This window comes from Rattus rattus, chromosome 7 (genome assembly GCF_011064425.1).
Source record: "Rattus rattus isolate New Zealand chromosome 7, Rrattus_CSIRO_v1, whole genome shotgun sequence".
Lineage (NCBI taxonomy): Eukaryota > Metazoa > Chordata > Mammalia > Rodentia > Muridae > Rattus > Rattus rattus.
Window position 1 is genome coordinate 95,912,917 of NC_046160.1, and position 16,748 is coordinate 95,929,664.

Consider the following 16,748-nt stretch of genomic DNA (forward strand, 5'->3'; position numbering starts at 1 on the left):
GGGGCTGGCGTACAGATGATTGTGGCTTGGAACAGGGGAGCATCATCGCTGGGTTGGCTGGGACTGAGAGGGCTCACGAGCTCCCCTCGCCTATCTGAGAATGGGGCAAAGTTATCTCTTCCATTCTCACTTCACAGAACCAAGAGGGAAGATCGGATATTATAGCAAAACTCCGGCTGACAGACAACATCAGTACTGATCCCCTGTCTGAAACTGGGGGTGCAGGGTTGAGACAAAGGGCGAAAGAGCTCATAAAGAACTTGTGGGAGCCAACATCATCTCATACGTGCTTCCCAGAGAAACAGCAACGATGAAATCTGTCACCTGCACCATGTGTGCTGCTCTAACCCTCTGGGCATCCAGACGGCAGCACAGAGAACTGCAGACTCCAGCACTACTGGGGGCTGTAACTTCAACCAAGCTGTCACTGCCACATAAGGGCCACGGTGCACACACAATACAGGGGGCTCGGAGGGAGTAGACAGTGATGAAAATAAGTGAAAACACTTTGAAGCTCAATATTCACATTTAAGAAACAAATACTAAACACATCAGCACTAGCCTTTTTGTCTCTACTACCCAGCTCATGGTATAGGGCCCAGCACAAAAGCTCTCTGTGTAGAGACAGAGATGGCATCAGTAGCCCACTGGGTGCCTTGGGAACTGTATCACACTGCTGCCTCCCTGCACCCAAACATTATTACCAAGTGTTCCATTGACTTCAAGGACATCACAAAATGGACAGTCGGATGAAGGAATCCTCATAGTTCCATACCTCATGGTCCAGGACCCTACCCCATATGATGTTGACATACTTCAGGTGTATCTGCGAATCACACATGACCTAAAGCCCACTGACTCCAGGAACTGGAGGAAAGAAGGGAAGCCCAACATGACAAACAAATGCAGGCATTGTTCCTGACTTCAGGAACCCGGGGTCAGTGAGCGTGCCTCCCAAACGCCATTCCTGAGATGAATATGCTGACATTCAAACCTGGTGCAACCGGGTCTGAACCAGGGGGTGGATGGAGCCCTGTGGTGGGCACTGATGTCTGCCTTTGTTTCTAAAACCCAAACCTAAACCAAACCAAACCAAACCAAGGCATGGTTCTTCTATCAGCCTCCCCACCCAGCCTGACTGGATTGTTCCCGACTGCCTCCTCTCCTCCATCTCTGAATCCTCAGTCCTCACTGAGATTCACACAGGTGGTAGTACCAGGTCTGTCAAACCCTTTGGCCTTCATAAGGCCAACCTAAACCCATCAGCTGGCACAAAAGGACTTGGAACACAAGACACTCATCAAATACCAAAGGTGACACTGAGTCGTGGGAAGAAAGGACGATAAGTCAGATCAATCACAGAACATCAGTAGCGCTGTGTGAACAGGTAGGACTCAGGGCTGACAAAGGGAACCCGGGACAACTCTAGTTGGCTGAGGAGAGGCAGCTGTGTCACCCTAAAGGCGAGGAAGACCAGAGGGTGGGGACATATGCACACAGCTAGAGCTGACACAGCCCCTCTAGTGAGCATGGAGGAAAGATACTGCAGGCCAGGAGACTCCGGTGGCCCTGCTGCTATCCCTTCCGTCTTCAAAGTGCATTTTCAGTGCAAGGAGGAGGTCTGGATCCCAGGGGGCCTAACTGAGACCGGGCTGTGCCAGCCAGCTCCCTCTGCCTCCTCCAACTTCTCCCTTGCCCACCCTGCCCCTTTTTCACTAAGACCAGAACTCCTGTTGGATCTCATATGGGGAAGGCCCATGTGCATTCAGTTCAGTTCTGCACAGGGGCACAGTGCTATCCTGGCTCTGTCCCTCAGCGTCCAGGTCCAGAAGTGTCCGCTCAGCAGGGGGCAGTGGCCCTGCCTGTAAGGGGAGCAGGGCTGGAAGTCCAGGCCGCTCTTCCACAGTGCTGCTGCTGCTGGCAAAGCAGGAGTCCAGGTTGCTGGGTGTCTCTGTGCTGGAGCTGTTAGCTGGGGAGGCGCTGCGGGCGTGGCTGGGGGACACAAACCACCAAGGGTCCAGCCGCTGCCGGTTGGCAGAAGGACGTGGCCGAGGCAGAAACTCCAGCGTCTTGGGTCTCTCTAAGGTCGAGTCTCGCTGTGTGTTCCAGCGCCTCGGAGTTGGGGGAAAGACCACGTTGGGGTCAGGGAGACGGGGGAATTCGCCTGGGTCTCGGCTGGGACTGGGGGTCTTCAACATGCCTGGTCAGAAGACAAAAGGAAAGACATCAGATGACAGTGCCATTGTTTCCAGCTGAGATATGCACCTTCCCCATACTTCCACACGCTTAGGCACTGGGACAAAAGGAATGAAACAAATGTTTACAGAACACACCATGTCAGGTAGTGTGCTGGGAGCTGCTGAAGGTTCAGTGGTGAAACAAAGTGGCCTTGGGTCAAGTAATGGTTAACATATTGGGGGGTCACGTGCATAATAAACTAATTTAAGGCAGATGTTGGGAAAGGACCCACAAGATGGTCCCTTATGTTTGTAAATAAAGTTTAACTGAGACGCATTTTTGATACACTCTGTAGTTGCTTTGTATCTTCAGCAGTATAGCAGTATGACTAGTTACAAAAAGAAAAAATGAGAAAAAGAAGAAAGAAAAAGGAAAAGAAAAGAAAGAAAGAAAAAGAAAAAAGAAAAAGAAAAGGTTACTTAACTCACAAAACCCAAAACATTTACCATTCTGTCCTTTCCCAGAACAGTTTGCTGACCGATTTAAGGGAATGACTGTGTTCAGTGTCATCTACCTCACAGTCACATGGCAGGAAACGAGCTAGGCAGCAAAACGTAAAGATGATTCACGTGCCTCCACTCCATTAAAGGTCACACCCCGTATAACAGAGAAACCTACAGGAGGCTCACACAAAGGCGGGAAACAACCGTCTCACACACACACACGCACGCACGCACGCACGCACGCACGCACGCACGCACGCACGCACGCACACGACGATATCATTGAAAGGGTGAGAGAACCTTTGCTCTCTCGCTGGACTAAGTAGGGGGTGTTTCTTAGCCAGACTTGGGTCTTTTAGGGAGCAAGAATGGGGGCAGGGAAGTCCTAAGGTGAAAGTGCCCATTCACAAGAGTTTCTAAGGTCAACTGCTAAAGACAAGTTCATACACCATACACGTGGACAGCCACCTACCAGACATGTCTCCAGCTGTGAAGGGGCAGGAGTGACTCAGGAACTAGTGACAGGGATTGTGATGGATGGGTGGCAGCTGACCTTAGGTGTGTGTCTGAACTAATGCTGTAATGGCAGGAGCCCAAGTATGTGGCAGAAAACACCCTTCCTAGGTGTGTGAAGACTCCTCCATTGTGGCTACAGCATCTATAGGGAACAAGAACCTCCGCCCTGCCCCAGAGCAGGGTTTCAGCACACCATTGAAGCCCTTGTCTGCCTCCTCTGTCTCTTCCTAAGCAGCCTGTCTCCTTTCAAGTCAGGAGAAGATGCCCATGGCACAGGGCAGAGAGAAGTCAGCCAGCTCTGGGCACCCTGACAATTCCATAGCACATTCCTTTCATGGTTGAGCAAGAGAAGAAGCAATGGGGCTTACTCAAATCCAGAAGTAAAGGAGAGAAAATGAGCCACCTACAAACATCTTTACTCTGGGGTCACATAAGGAGCGAGGACAGAGGGGAAGTGGCCAGAACTCACCTGCTCCAGGACCGGGGCTCACTCCATTGCTGGAGGGGCTTCTGCTGCCCAGGGCCGGGGGCGCTGCTGCTGGTTTAAGTGCCCCATCAGAAGGAGTCCGCCTGTGACCACTAGGCTGCGTGGGGGCTGTGAGGGTGACGTGGGTGGGAGTCAGGGACTGGTTGGGGTCTCTCTTGAAGCGCTCCACTCGGACATTAACCAGGGGGTTCTGGGTGCACTGGGTTAGGGGTGGAGCTTCAACTGGGCTGACTGGCATTTCATACACCACGATCTCATCACTGTCAGAGCGCAGTAGGGAGCGAGTAGAGTTGCATTCAGAGATGGAGGAGAGAGACAGCAGTGTCAAGGAGGCAGAGGGGTCTCCTAGCAACGTCATCGGCTCTTCCTTCTTAAAGAGCTTTCGGGAGGGCGGGCTGGTACTCCGACGAGGGCGACTGGCCCTTTGGAAAAGACCCTCTCGCCTCTTCTTCTCCTCCCGGGCTGGTGGCTCAGGTTCCTCTGGGGGAAGCAACTGGCACTTGCCAGCTTCCAGCAAGTCAAACCCCAGGCCTGTGGCTGCCAGAACAGCTCCACATCCGAGCAGAGCGACCTCGCAGCGCCGGTGGTGGGTCCCGCTGCGCTTGAGGCTGTTGGTTGGCGTCAGCTGAGGGGTACTGGTAGCTGAGTTGACTGGGGTGGGTTCCTCGTGAATTCCATCACTGGAGGGGCCATCCCCATCCTCCCCACGAGGAAATGGGATACAGAGGTAGGACTGGTTGGGTGAATGCTGTAGATGATTCTCTCCGCTTCCTGGGCCTTCACTATCCTCATCCTCTGTGGAAAACAAGAGAAATGGCAGAGAAAAGGAGTGAAGGGGCTGGTCCTTCCCCAGCTCAGTGTCAGAGAAGCAGGACTTAAAAGTGGACACTGAGCCAATGCGGACTGTCCTGTTACACGCAACTGAGACCAACATGGGAAATCCACCCGCATTCCAGAGCCCAGTTCTCTACTTGCAAAAAAAGAGTATCAGCTAATTCACTGCCTCCTTTAGGGACTCTGCTGAGTGTGTGTATAATGCTGTGCCGACCTCATGGCCGCTAGGCAAGTATGCTGCCACTGGGCAATACCTTTCGCCCACTCGGAACACTCACAAGAACATGCAGAATGAGTTCCTAGAACTAGAACTAGAAACATTTCTAACATTTTTGTACATTTATTTATTTTTTCCTAATAAAACTAGAAAGGCTTTGGATTTCTAGCATGATTCTTAGCAAAACGTCTTAAGGTTGGTCTTCACAAGAAATCAGAAAACTCCACGTGTTTGGAGGCCAATCTGTTCTATTGATGGGCCTATTAGGACTTGGAAATCTACAAAGAAAATCTTCTCGAGAGTTCGGCCACCATTCAGTAGCCATAGTAACATTCGAAGGGCTAGGAAAGGGGGCCACCATTCAGTAGCCATAGTAACATTCGAAGGGCTAGGAAAGGGGAAATATGTCCGGTTCAAGTCCTCATCCTTGTACACTGCCCCAGGAGATTATTGCTGGAATCTCGGGGCCGAGGCAAAAGACAGATTCCACGGCCACAATACACGGAGACTGGGGTTTAGGGAAACCTGATAAAATGGAGAGGACAAAGGAGAGGACCAGAGTTGAGAACAAAAATGAGACAAACCCTATGGATAATAGTATTAGGAGTCCTTAAACAATGCCGGAAGTCTGGCCAAGAATTAACTGTCTAAGGAAAGCGGAAGAAGACCAAGACAAATGCTATACTTACCTATCTCCATAAGGCTGGTGAACCCGGGCAGGGCAGGGCTACTCCTCGGGCCCTTCCCCAGGTTGGGGGCACTGGATGACCACTGCTTGTATCCGTCTACCAAGGACTTGAGGCTGAAGGAAGGGGGAGGAGACTCGTCAGCACTGGCCATTTCCCGTGCAGCCTCCATAGGCGTTCAGAAAGTGTTCATCGACTTAATCACACTGAAATCCTTGGGGGTCAGACAACTCTTCCTGAGCCCTTCTAGTTCACAGACAAGTGCACATGCTCTAGGAGATGAAAAGCGGTGGTTTAACCCAGCCCTCACATGCTATGGAATCATGGAAAGAGCGAGTGAGCGGGCGGGCGGGCAAGCAGACAGAAAGTAAGGACTGAGCCTTTGGAAGGTCTGGTCTGAGTCATTCTTAAGGGAAAGGCAATCGCCCCATAGGAACCAAACACAACACACTCAGAACATCACAAGTATTTCAATGCAGACACCTGCAGTGCAAGGCAAGCATGGGGCAGATGAACCAGCAGAAATGGCCCCGGCCACTCCACTCATAATGTCTCTCAGCTTCTCCTTCCAAGCTTCTATCTCGCATGCTTAAGCTTCCAAAGCCATTCACTCTTCAAAAGGAAAAAATAAAAAAAATCAAGCAAGAAAGCTGCACCCACGATTCACGTGGGGTAGCCCTCTATGGGAAACACTACACAGTGCTCAAGCCTCCGTTTGTCTGGGCATGGAGACAAAGGACGGAGGCTTGATTTCAAATCCCGGCTATCAGCTCACTTGGCAGGCCTGATAGTAACTCTCCAGAGACAGAACAGGCCCCTTCGGCTCCCTTACAAAGGGTCTGGACGCTCTGGTCTTTCCCCTAGAGGGCAGTAAAGGGAGTGCTGAAGAATCTGCATGATATGGTGGCATTGAAAACCTAGCACATCAGCCAGAGAGGACTCTTGATTTTTAATGCTAAAGACGCATACACCTAAAGCCTACTCTCTCGGGGTCTGAAGCCACCAGAGGGAGAGAGAAGGCTCACCTTTCTCCTAAGCCTCAGAACTGTGCGGCAGAAACACTGGTGAACTGAAGCACAGGACACAGAGCTAGAGAGAAGTGGTCACCACCACAGCCTGGGGCTCCCCACTGCACTGTTCCCCTAGAGTGCTGGGCCTGAGGAAGCCCAGATTAGCAAATCAAAGCCAGTGCTCGAGGATAAACTACACAGGGCCTTCTCTAGACACGATGTGCAAGGAGCAGCCCAGCAACTGGGGTGGGTCGACAGGGCAATTTTCCCAAGGTGCCCTGCTCTTAAAAAAAATAACCAGCTCTCACTTGCAGCGATGAGGAATGAGGACAGGGAATGGAAGCTATCAGTACAGCTGTGGATGTGTGGAGAGCAGACTCACCCCAAGTGGAAGTGTGGAGACTCTGATGGGGTACTTAAGCCATTAGCTTTTTCCCGTCTCTGAGGGGATCTTCAATGGATAAAGAGAATCAGCAATATGCAGCAGAGAGCACAGCCAGCTCACCCTCTCCCATACTCAAACTGCCCAGGCTAGACCAGCGAGGTGGCCAGCTGTGCTCTGCCTGTCCAATCAGCAAACCCACCCCCAGAAAAGACTGCCATGTTGGAGCTGTTTCAGGCCCAGGCCCTTCCACTGTAAGGGCCAAAGGGGCTGTGAGTAACACCCAAGCTGCCAGCAGTGAGCTGCTGCTCCTACAGATATGTACTGTCTGATGGTGGGAGACAGGGATTCACTGTACTGAATTCAAGGGTTTGCCCTTATAAGCTTTCTTCAGTCAATAGGCACTAGAATTAGTAATATTATTGTGGAGAGATCTCTAACATTCCTGACATCAAAGATGCCTGGACTCAAGCTTGTTAGAATACACTTTGATTTCTTCAATGAGAATTGAGAATAATGAAACACCAAGCCATGTGCTTCTTAATTGTCTCAAAAGTCTGCAAGGACAGATCTATGTAAGAAGAAAGAAAAGTACAAAGTTAACATTCTGTAGTGTAAGAAGAAGGTTAATTTACTACCAAGACAAGAACAAAACAAACAAACAGAAACCTTTAAGTGAAGCAGAAGCAACAAAATCATTAGAATCCTCTTTGAGGAGAGGAAGGACCTGCAGAAAGAGGTCATGAGAGAAAAGTGGGGGAGGGAGGGAGGGGGAGGGGAGGGAGGGAGAGAGGGAGGAAGGAAGGAAGAAAAACTATAATGATCTATACTGTGAGAGCTGCAATGAAACCATCACTGTATATTCACTGAAAAAGTAGTTTAAAAAAATTAAGTACCAGAAGCCACAGCTAGCCTGGTTAACCTTAAAATGTATACGAATGTCAGAAGTAGCCAGCGATTCAGGGTGACTGGGTTCCTGAGTCATAAAGGGCAGACTGCAAGGTTCTTATCCTTGCTCGAGTCTCCTGAGTTCTGTAGGTTTGCTGATCCCGAAGGACGTAAGAGCTGCACTCACACAGAGCAGACAGCTCGTCCTACGAGTGTGCATTTACTATTTAAAGCTACTTGGTCATTTGGCCAGTTCGTATACATCCATTTTTTTTTATAACTCTAACTGGTATTTGTCTCCGTTAAGCTCAGGCATGAAGAATAGAGAGTTTGAACATAAACGTTCGTACTCAGAAGTTACCAAAGGCAGTTTGGCAGGTCGGAGGCCCCTCAGAGAGCAATGGAGTCCCTGAAAACAGCGCTGGAACTGCTATTTGCACACTCAGAACAGCAGGAAGCATCTAGAAGGAACACACGCCATGATGTCCACAGGGCGGGAATTAAGGAGATGGCGTGGAAGGCCGGGCCCATCACCCAGCTGACAATGACGAGCGTCCACCGTGACAGCTAAGTGCTGCACTTCACAGGAGCAATTCAGCCAGCCCCTAAGCGAGGTACGAGTCTTACGCCCATTTTGTAGTTGAGAAAACATGAGCTAAATCCCTGTCCAAGACCCTGTGTGCGACATCAGGGGCCCAGCCTACGGAGAACGGAGATGCAGAGAATTTGCTCCTGGGCCTCCAGCCTACAAATGAGGACGCGGCACAGCTAAGTCACCAAGACCCTCTGCCTAGAAGGGCACTAACGTGTGGTTAGTGGGAGAGTAGCAAGGCAGGCCAGTGGGGCACAGTACATTCCAGGGCAGTGCCAGGGCTGAGGTACTGTGCCTGCCTCGGTTTCAGGGTAAAGCCCTTTCTGACCCTGCTCTTCCTCCCTTTCCTCTGAACAGATGTTTTATGAGGAAGACTCAGACCTTAGCTCACTTAGCCCAGCGTCCTCCATCCCCATCCTCTTTGGACCTTTGCAGCTTTGAGAACACCTGCAGGGGGCAGCAAAGCCGCAGACTGGATCCAATCCTGCCTGCAACCTGTGAGGTTTGAGTGGGACACAGACACATGAGCTCATTCACTTATGTCACTCAGAGTCTGGGGCAGCTTTTCTATTTCTTGGTCACCATGAAGACCCAGAAACCTAAAATGTTATCTGGTCTTTCATAGAAAGAACTTGACAATTCCTGCCCTACAGGAAACCCAGGGTCCAGGAGACTGGACAAGTCTCTAGAAAGGTCAGGAAGCTTAGAGGCAGTAGTGCACATCCATGATTCCAGCACTCAGCAGGCAGAGGCAGGAGGATGGAGAGCTTGAACAGAGTTTGGGTAGCCTGTCTTAAAAAATAAAACAGAACCCTTATACTGTTCCAAACATTAAATAAACGAGAGAAACAAAAGTATATCCTGTCATATTTTAAAACAGTGTGCCAGTCTGCGAGAAGACATTCACATCATCTGCCTCTTACCCTTCATCTCCTGACGTGAGCTCCTTCTGCCCAAGCGTCCCCGGTCCCCACGTCCGGCCTTTCTTCTTTGGGGCCCTCTTCTCCTCTTCTTCCCCTTCCTCTTTTGGAACAACTGAGCTCCGGCCCCAGGTTTTACTACTTTCACCTGGTGTCACTGTGGATAGCAAAGGTTGAGTAAGATAAGTATCTCTAAAAATGGTAGACAGACCCCTCCCCCCACACACACAGACTATACACACATGCACACACAGACGCACACACGCATACACACAAACAAACACACATACATACACACACATACATACACACACACATGCACACACACACACATACACACACACACATACATACACACAGACACACATACACACATACACATACATAGACACACACACACAGAGAGACACACACACAGACACACACACACACACAAACACACACACACAGACATATACACACATGCACACACAGACACACACACACACACACACACACACACACACACACACACACACACATACACACATGAGACACACACACACACACACACACACACACACATACACACATACATACACTCACACACACACACAGACACACAGACACACAGACACACACACACACACTGACATACACATACATACACACACATACAGACATATACACACATGCACACAGAGACGCACACACATGCTGCACATACATACACTCACACACACAGACATACACACATGCACACACAGACACACACACACAGACACACACACATACATAGACATACACACACAGAGACACACACGCATGTTTATGTAAAGTAATTACTACAGTAAAAATAAAACAAGTCCGGGTTTGGCCTACATAAAGCTTTGACAAGTTTCCTTAAGACCTTGGCTTTGGAAAGCCCCGGCTTCGGATGTGCAGATGGAAGAAAAGCAGTGGTGCCCAGTAGGGCAGACAGTATGGTGGTCCTCAGGTGGACACCAAGCTGTATCTCTTTCACTCCAGTTTCCAATTGCTTTGCAATTCCCTAAAGAGTTCCCCATACCCACAGCCCCTGTGCTGATGTCTGACTGCGTGTTAAAGGTGGCGGAAACAGCACAGAAGTGAACAACAGGACAAAGAGCAGGAAGGCTGAGGGTCTGCTAATGTACATGCATGTGTGTGCACACTGTCAGGGAAGGTGGCAGAAGTTACAGCTGGAACAAGCCTGGATTAGTCAATGGCTGAGCAGAGCAGGGGACCAGTGTCCCTAATATGTCTGGCCTCAGTTTTGGAAACTGTCTCACACTGAATGGCTCGAAGGCGAGGGATGATGGTGGGGCTTGCAGGAGGACTCGATCGGTTGCTGATCAAACTCTTCCTTTTATCCATGGTGGGGGAGGCCTGCACCGTGAATTTGTGCTGGAAATCTGCTTGGGGAGAGAAAAACGTGTGCATCAGGGTTACCACACAGTCAAATTCATTTAAGAACTCTGATGTCTCCTGGCAGGCCTGAGGGGTTGGCCTTCATCTCCTGAACAACTTTGTTTTCTCCAGAGCTACCTCTTTTTCCCAAAGGGACACATGACAAGATGAATGCACAGACAGCAGCCTTCATAATGCTCTCTATGTAGTGGACACAGGTATACAATTACACCCTGAAAGCTGCTTTCTAGTGCATGCCACTTGGTGGATTATTCTAGGAAACGTTACTTGAAATCATGTTTCAGATGATCTGTCGCAATGCGTGTACTTTTTAGGTACCAAATAAGAGTATTCAATGCTCCTCACAAATTGCAGGTGTATTAAGAAAGGTCGTGACAGAAACAGGAGGACTCAACAGAAATGGGGGAGCGACCCCACTTCTCACACACCTTAAAGGTAGTTTGTATACAGCATGAAGAACATGAATCGCTCAGCTCTTGAGCTCTGCGTTTCAGCCTCCTCCTCATCTGTTAGAGGCACTGAGCTCTCCCCACTGCACTAACCTCTCCCTGCGATGGAAGCAGAGCTTCACACCTGTTGCTAGTGCATGCACAGAGGTGTCCTGGTGAAGCCTAGGTGCTCCACAAGTACCTAAAGGCACCACGCTACTTGCAAAAAACAAAACCACAACCAAACAACATCAATCAAATCAGATGTGACAAGGACAGCAGGGCTCACTCCCAGGAGCACATTCTCATGATTTGATGACTCAATTCCCTTGCCAGTGCCTAAGCCATCGTCCCAAGGTTTAAAGGTCACCCACAGCCACTCTACTTCATGTCCTTACATTCTACTAAGCTTGCTTCCCAAGGCCTTATAGATTCAGAACACAGAGAACTTTGTTTTCTATAGGAATCCTCACCTGTGCCCTTGGGCACATCACACTCCACCTGGGTTCTAAATCAGGTTCTTATTTCTTTACATTTCCCCCAGGTAACAGTACTGAAAATTTACCTTTATGAAGCCAATGTGCTCCTGAGAGGCTGTATGTGAATCTTATATAGGAATGTTTACTTATTAACCCAGTATTAGAACTGTGATAGAAACGAGACAGATCTCTCCTCAGGATTAAGACTTCTCACCTAGGAACACCTGAGCGTCCCCCACCCCAGTGACACACATCCTTCTCCAATGACAGTGTCCCAGAAAGTCTGGCATCCACTGAGCAGGACGGCCCATCCCAACATGGCCCGTGTGTCCCAGCACAGTCTGACTCCCACCAACGCTGCCACAGCGGCCCCTGCTCCTTCCCTGCTACTGACCCGAGGGGAGGCTGATGCGGTTGCCGTCCTTGAGCTTCAGGCGGCTCTTCCTGAACTTGCCCTTGCGCTTCTTCACCCGGGGCTTTTCCTGGCACAGCTGGTGGATGATGATGTTGAGCTCTCGTTCCAGGATGTCGATCTCCCGCTCAGCCAGCTCCTGCTCCCTACGCCGAAGCAGCTCCTCCTGATTCTTCTGCTGGAGCGCAGCCCGGGTCAGCTCCTCTTCCCAGGTTCGAAGCTCCTACATACAGGAGGCAGCAGAGAGAAGGGTGGGTCTCAGTGCAGAAAGGAGACAAACTGGAGAGCTCTCCTGTGGTGCCCAGGGGAGAGAGGATGTCCAGCACCGGGTGAAAGGAAAGTGTAACACAACCATACTGCAAATACAGTTAGAGAGACAAACGCCATGAGCAAACCTGGAGACGCAGGTGGACTCCTCCCACAAGAGCGGAGCCTCCTTATCCCTGGGGAGTACGTCCAAGACCAACAGGGAATGTTTGAAACCAGGATTCCTCTGAACTCTCTGTGTGTTATGTATCTTCCTCTAAAATACCTCAATCATAAAATTTAATCTACTTTTAGACATCATAAGAGATTAATATATAGTATGTTAATATATAGTATGATAATATACTACAGTAAAGTCACCAGCATTACTACTCTTGTCCTTTGGAACACTTATTAGATAAAATAAGGGTTACTTGAACAGAGCTGCCATATCACAACAGCCGAAGAGAAACCCAAGATCAATACTGTGTGGCTTGGGTACTGTGCAAGAATGAGGACGATGGCTGTCCCCAGGAAGGGCAGAGCAAGACTGTCTCATGATGCTTAGAACAGAATGCACTTTAAAACAGGAAACCGTCCACTCCTTCAATGTTCCAGTTAATATTTTTGGACTGTGGTTGACAGTGGTTAAGTCAAACCACAAAAAGCAAAACTATAAGGGGGGGGGTGGCTTACTATAACTACTTATTGACAAGATTCCATTTTCATTTTTCCTTGTGTAATTTATAAATTACATTATGACTGAAAGAAAGGTGGCCGGGAGTCGGTGACTTAGCAACCTTACAAAAGCCAGCCACAGTAGAGGTCCTCCTAGCTGGAAGAGCAGCAGTGATGCAATGCTGTCAATTGCTCTCCCAGAGGGACCTCTAGAGACCCACCGTTAGCCTCCCACCCTGCTACCCCAGCCACTACAGCACATCAATAACTTCCCAACAGCTTAGGATCAACCATGCTACAAAGGGGACTCATCTCTTTTAATTAGATTCAGAAATTAATTTTAAACCATTAGTGTAGGGGCACTGCAGAAAGAGCTTAGAACCTGATGGCCCAGGCTCAAGATCCTGCTTCCACCCTTCCTAGCTCCATGAAAATGGTCACCCTTGGCCCTCAGCTGTGAGATGGGAACAATCATACCGGCCCCACATGCTGCCATACTAGCAGGACCAAAGGCTTCATTACACTTTTCAAGTGGAAACAAAAAAGCAGCAATGGATCATATACAATTTTAGATTTTATTATTATGTCATTGCTATTTACTTATTCATTTAACCCTTTGAGGAAGGATTTCACACTGTAGCCCAGGCTAGTCTTGAAATCACTTTATAGCCCTGGCCTCAAACTTGCAACCCTCCTTCCTCAGTCTCCTGAGGGCCGAGATTATGGGTGTGTGCCACCACACCTGGCTATCACACTACTATTAATCCCCCAAATTTCTATAGTACAGAGTGAGAAGAGAAAAAAGAATTTAATCAAGACTACATGACCACATCTCAGGCCCCCAGCTTTGGCCCTGCCCAGACACTCAGGGCAGACAATTGTACATAATTGGTTTCATTTGTGTGGACACTGACTGCTAGGGTCATAACACAGAAAAAGAGAGGGCCACTGGGGAATGACTACCAAGTCCAAAAGCCGACTCTAAAAAGCAAGAGGTGCTGAACTCCCCAGATGATTTGAGTTCAGAACACTTTCCATAAAATCATGAAAATGCCAGCTTCTGGCTCCTATCCTGTGGTGCAGACATCAAGCAGACCACAAGGAGGCAATGGTGTCAGGTTGGCACCCTAAATCCAGACACCCACCCCAGTGAAGCGTCTCTGCCAGCACCTGCCGTCCCCTCCTCTCTACCTTTTCTTTGGCCCTGAGTTGGTCAAACATCTCCTGAATCTCATGTTTCCAGTCATCCTGCAGGCAGTGGAAGGAGTCCTTGGGCATCTCAAAGAAACCAGACTCTTCTATAGTCGTTAGCTGGTCCAGGATACTAGAGAAAGATGGACGTGAGTGGGGGTCAGGATTCCAGCAGTCTGGATGGAAACGAGAAGAAAGAGGAAGCGTGAGCAGGTACAGGTGAACTGAAGCCTCGTGGTGCTGCATGCTCCCCTCAACCAGGAAATAGCCTCAATTTCTCCTTCTAGAAAACAGAGTCCTGAATTTAGGGAACCTCCAGCAGGAAAGCATACCATCTGCCATCATAACCATGAAGAGGGGAAACCGGAAGTCAAACACACTGTCCCGTACACTGTTGAGCGTGCACGAGGAAAGCGAGGATGCAGCTTCCGGTGTTTGTCACTGCTGCCAGCTTACAACGTATGGTTCAAGTGGACCATGGGTGAGTGCCCCAAATTCCTACATGTGCACAAGCTGCCATCCCCACACCTCAATGGGAGAAGGCAAAGGAGAACATCAGGGCGAGTCAGGGAGAGTGAGCCTATCAGCCCCCACCACACAGTAGGCGCTTTCCATGTTCACTTTGCCTAACTGCATTTCTCACAAAATCATGTTTTTGACTCAGTGACTTTAGAGTCCCTTTCCTCCCCCACAGCCTCAGCTCTGCACGAGGTTCTCAGGAGTGGGAAGAGTGGCCACGATGGCTTATTTGGTATTACACAATACGACTCTGGAATGCAAGGTAGCAGGTTTCAGTTACGAATTTCTGTAGTCACTGCGAAAAGGAACCTGCTTTAGCAGGGTGTGGCCACTGTCTAGAAACAGCTCTCCCAACTCTTCCCCTGGGCGGCTAACACTTCATCTCCTTTCCCTACAGCAGATCTCATGACACTGGCCAGGTGCTGTGTGAAGGTTAACAGCCACCAGCCTTCCTCAGGCCAGGAGTTACTTACCTTCCATGAGTTTGGCAAAAGGCTCTGGACAGGTAGAAGGGATAGGGAGGGCGAGCTTGTTCATTGCCACACCATAAGCCACTGCTAAGCCATCAATGCCCCGGAAGGGCACCTCGCCAGTCAACAGTTCCCAAAGCAGTACTCCATAGCTGGAGAGAGAAGCAGGACAGAAACTGTAAGAAACAACAGTGACTACCTCACCAAAGTAGCTCCATCTTCCAACCATAGAAAAAAAACTAATGAAATGGACACGTTGGTGTAGAGGGGAGCTACAATGCCTACTAGGCAAAAGCCAAGGCTCTGGAGCTGGGTACATCTGGCCTCACTCCTGTCACATTAGGCCCTACCATGAATCCAGGGGCAAATCGCTACATTGCTCTGAGCCTCTAATCTCTCCTCTGTGGAGAGCAACACCATTAGTCTCACAAGTTATCCTGAAGTCCAATGAGCCTTTAGGAGAGGAAATAAGTACTCAGGGACCACAGCAATTTTCTTGTTTTAAAACAAGGTCTCACTCTGTAGCTTAGCCTTGGCCTGGACCTCCTAATCCCCGTCCCAGCCTCCCTAAAGCTAGGGTGATAGGCGCACCATCATGGCTAATAGTGAATGAAATGAGACCATAGAAGAGACTCTCCGAAACAGAATCTTTCTATTTTTAGAAAGATTTTTGTCACAGATACATTTTATTTTTTGCTTTAGAAGAAAACAGTGAGCATCTACTCAACATTGGTTTTGCTCCTGCAAAGGTTTTCTTTAAGTGTCTGCTAGGTTAAATACATTTCTGACTCTAGATGGTACAAGTTGGACCTCCACGGAGGCCTTTGTCCAGCTGTGGGGGAAGTACCACAGGGTAGACTGGGTCAGCAAAGAAGAGCAGCACATTTGCTCTGAGAACCTCTGTGTCTCCCCACCTACCAAGTTCATAAAAACAATTCCTCATCTCCTACGAGTCAGGAAATATGAAGCACAAAGCTTAATGGAAGAATTCGTCTATGGATCTGCAATCAAAACCAGGAAGAACCACATGGCGTTCTATCCTTCCAGAAATAAGTTAGGCCAAGAAAACATAAAGCTCTGAACGCCCAGAAGGAAGGCACACAGATCTCAAATTTATTGTAACACCCTCAGCAGTATCCAGGCCATATTAATTAGACGGTGATGATGGAGACGGTGGTGGTGATGATGGAGGAGGGGACCTGGAAGGACTTCTCAGTGGCTATGAGCACGTGTTACTCTTGCAGAGGACTCTGAAACTGTAGCTCTGGTTCCCAGGGATCCGACACCCACTTCTCACCTCTGTGGGCACCAGGCATGCACATATACATATATGTGGTACACACATATACATATATCCAGACAAGTGCGTGCGCGCGCGCGCGTACACACACACACACACACACACATACACACACACACACTAAAATAATTAATCTTAATTTAAAATGTTTTTAAAGGCAAAATAATAGTAATGTATTTATCAGGATAGCTTGTTTGTTTAAAGGGCCTTGCTATGTTGCCCAGGCTGCTTCAAAGTCCCATCCTGCTGCAATCTTCTGGGTTATGGTTTGTGCCAGCACATATTTGTATTTTCACAATGCTGCAGACTAAACCTAGGTTTCTGTACACGCTAGGCACATACTCTGCCTCTGTGCTCCTCTGCCAAACCTATCGCACTGTTATC

The 16,748-nt window shown here is 49.1% G+C and overlaps 1 protein-coding gene across 2 annotated transcripts in view; it reads right to left on the minus strand.

Annotated features, from left to right (window-relative positions):
* Window positions 1-507: 507 nt before the first annotated feature.
* Window positions 508-16,748, minus strand: part of Map3k9 (mitogen-activated protein kinase kinase kinase 9) — a 62,516-nt gene continuing 46,275 nt past the window's right edge. Inside the window, exons 4-12 of one of the 2 annotated variants that reach the window (XM_032908067.1) lie at window positions 15,068-15,216; window positions 14,076-14,251; window positions 11,943-12,183; window positions 10,503-10,625; window positions 9,217-9,370; window positions 6,814-6,882; window positions 5,425-5,537; window positions 3,667-4,479; window positions 508-2,200 (exon numbers count right to left, since the gene is read on the minus strand). In XM_032908067.1, the coding sequence (XP_032763958.1) occupies window positions 1,716-2,200; window positions 3,667-4,479; window positions 5,425-5,537; window positions 6,814-6,882; window positions 9,217-9,370; window positions 10,503-10,625; window positions 11,943-12,183; window positions 14,076-14,251; window positions 15,068-15,216 (2,323 nt within the window). In that variant the 3' untranslated portion in view covers window positions 508-1,715. The remainder of the gene's footprint in view (window positions 2,201-3,666; window positions 4,480-5,424; window positions 5,538-6,813; window positions 6,883-9,216; window positions 9,371-10,502; window positions 10,626-11,942; window positions 12,184-14,075; window positions 14,252-15,067; window positions 15,217-16,748) is intronic. The other variant, XM_032908068.1, reaches the window with a different exon arrangement.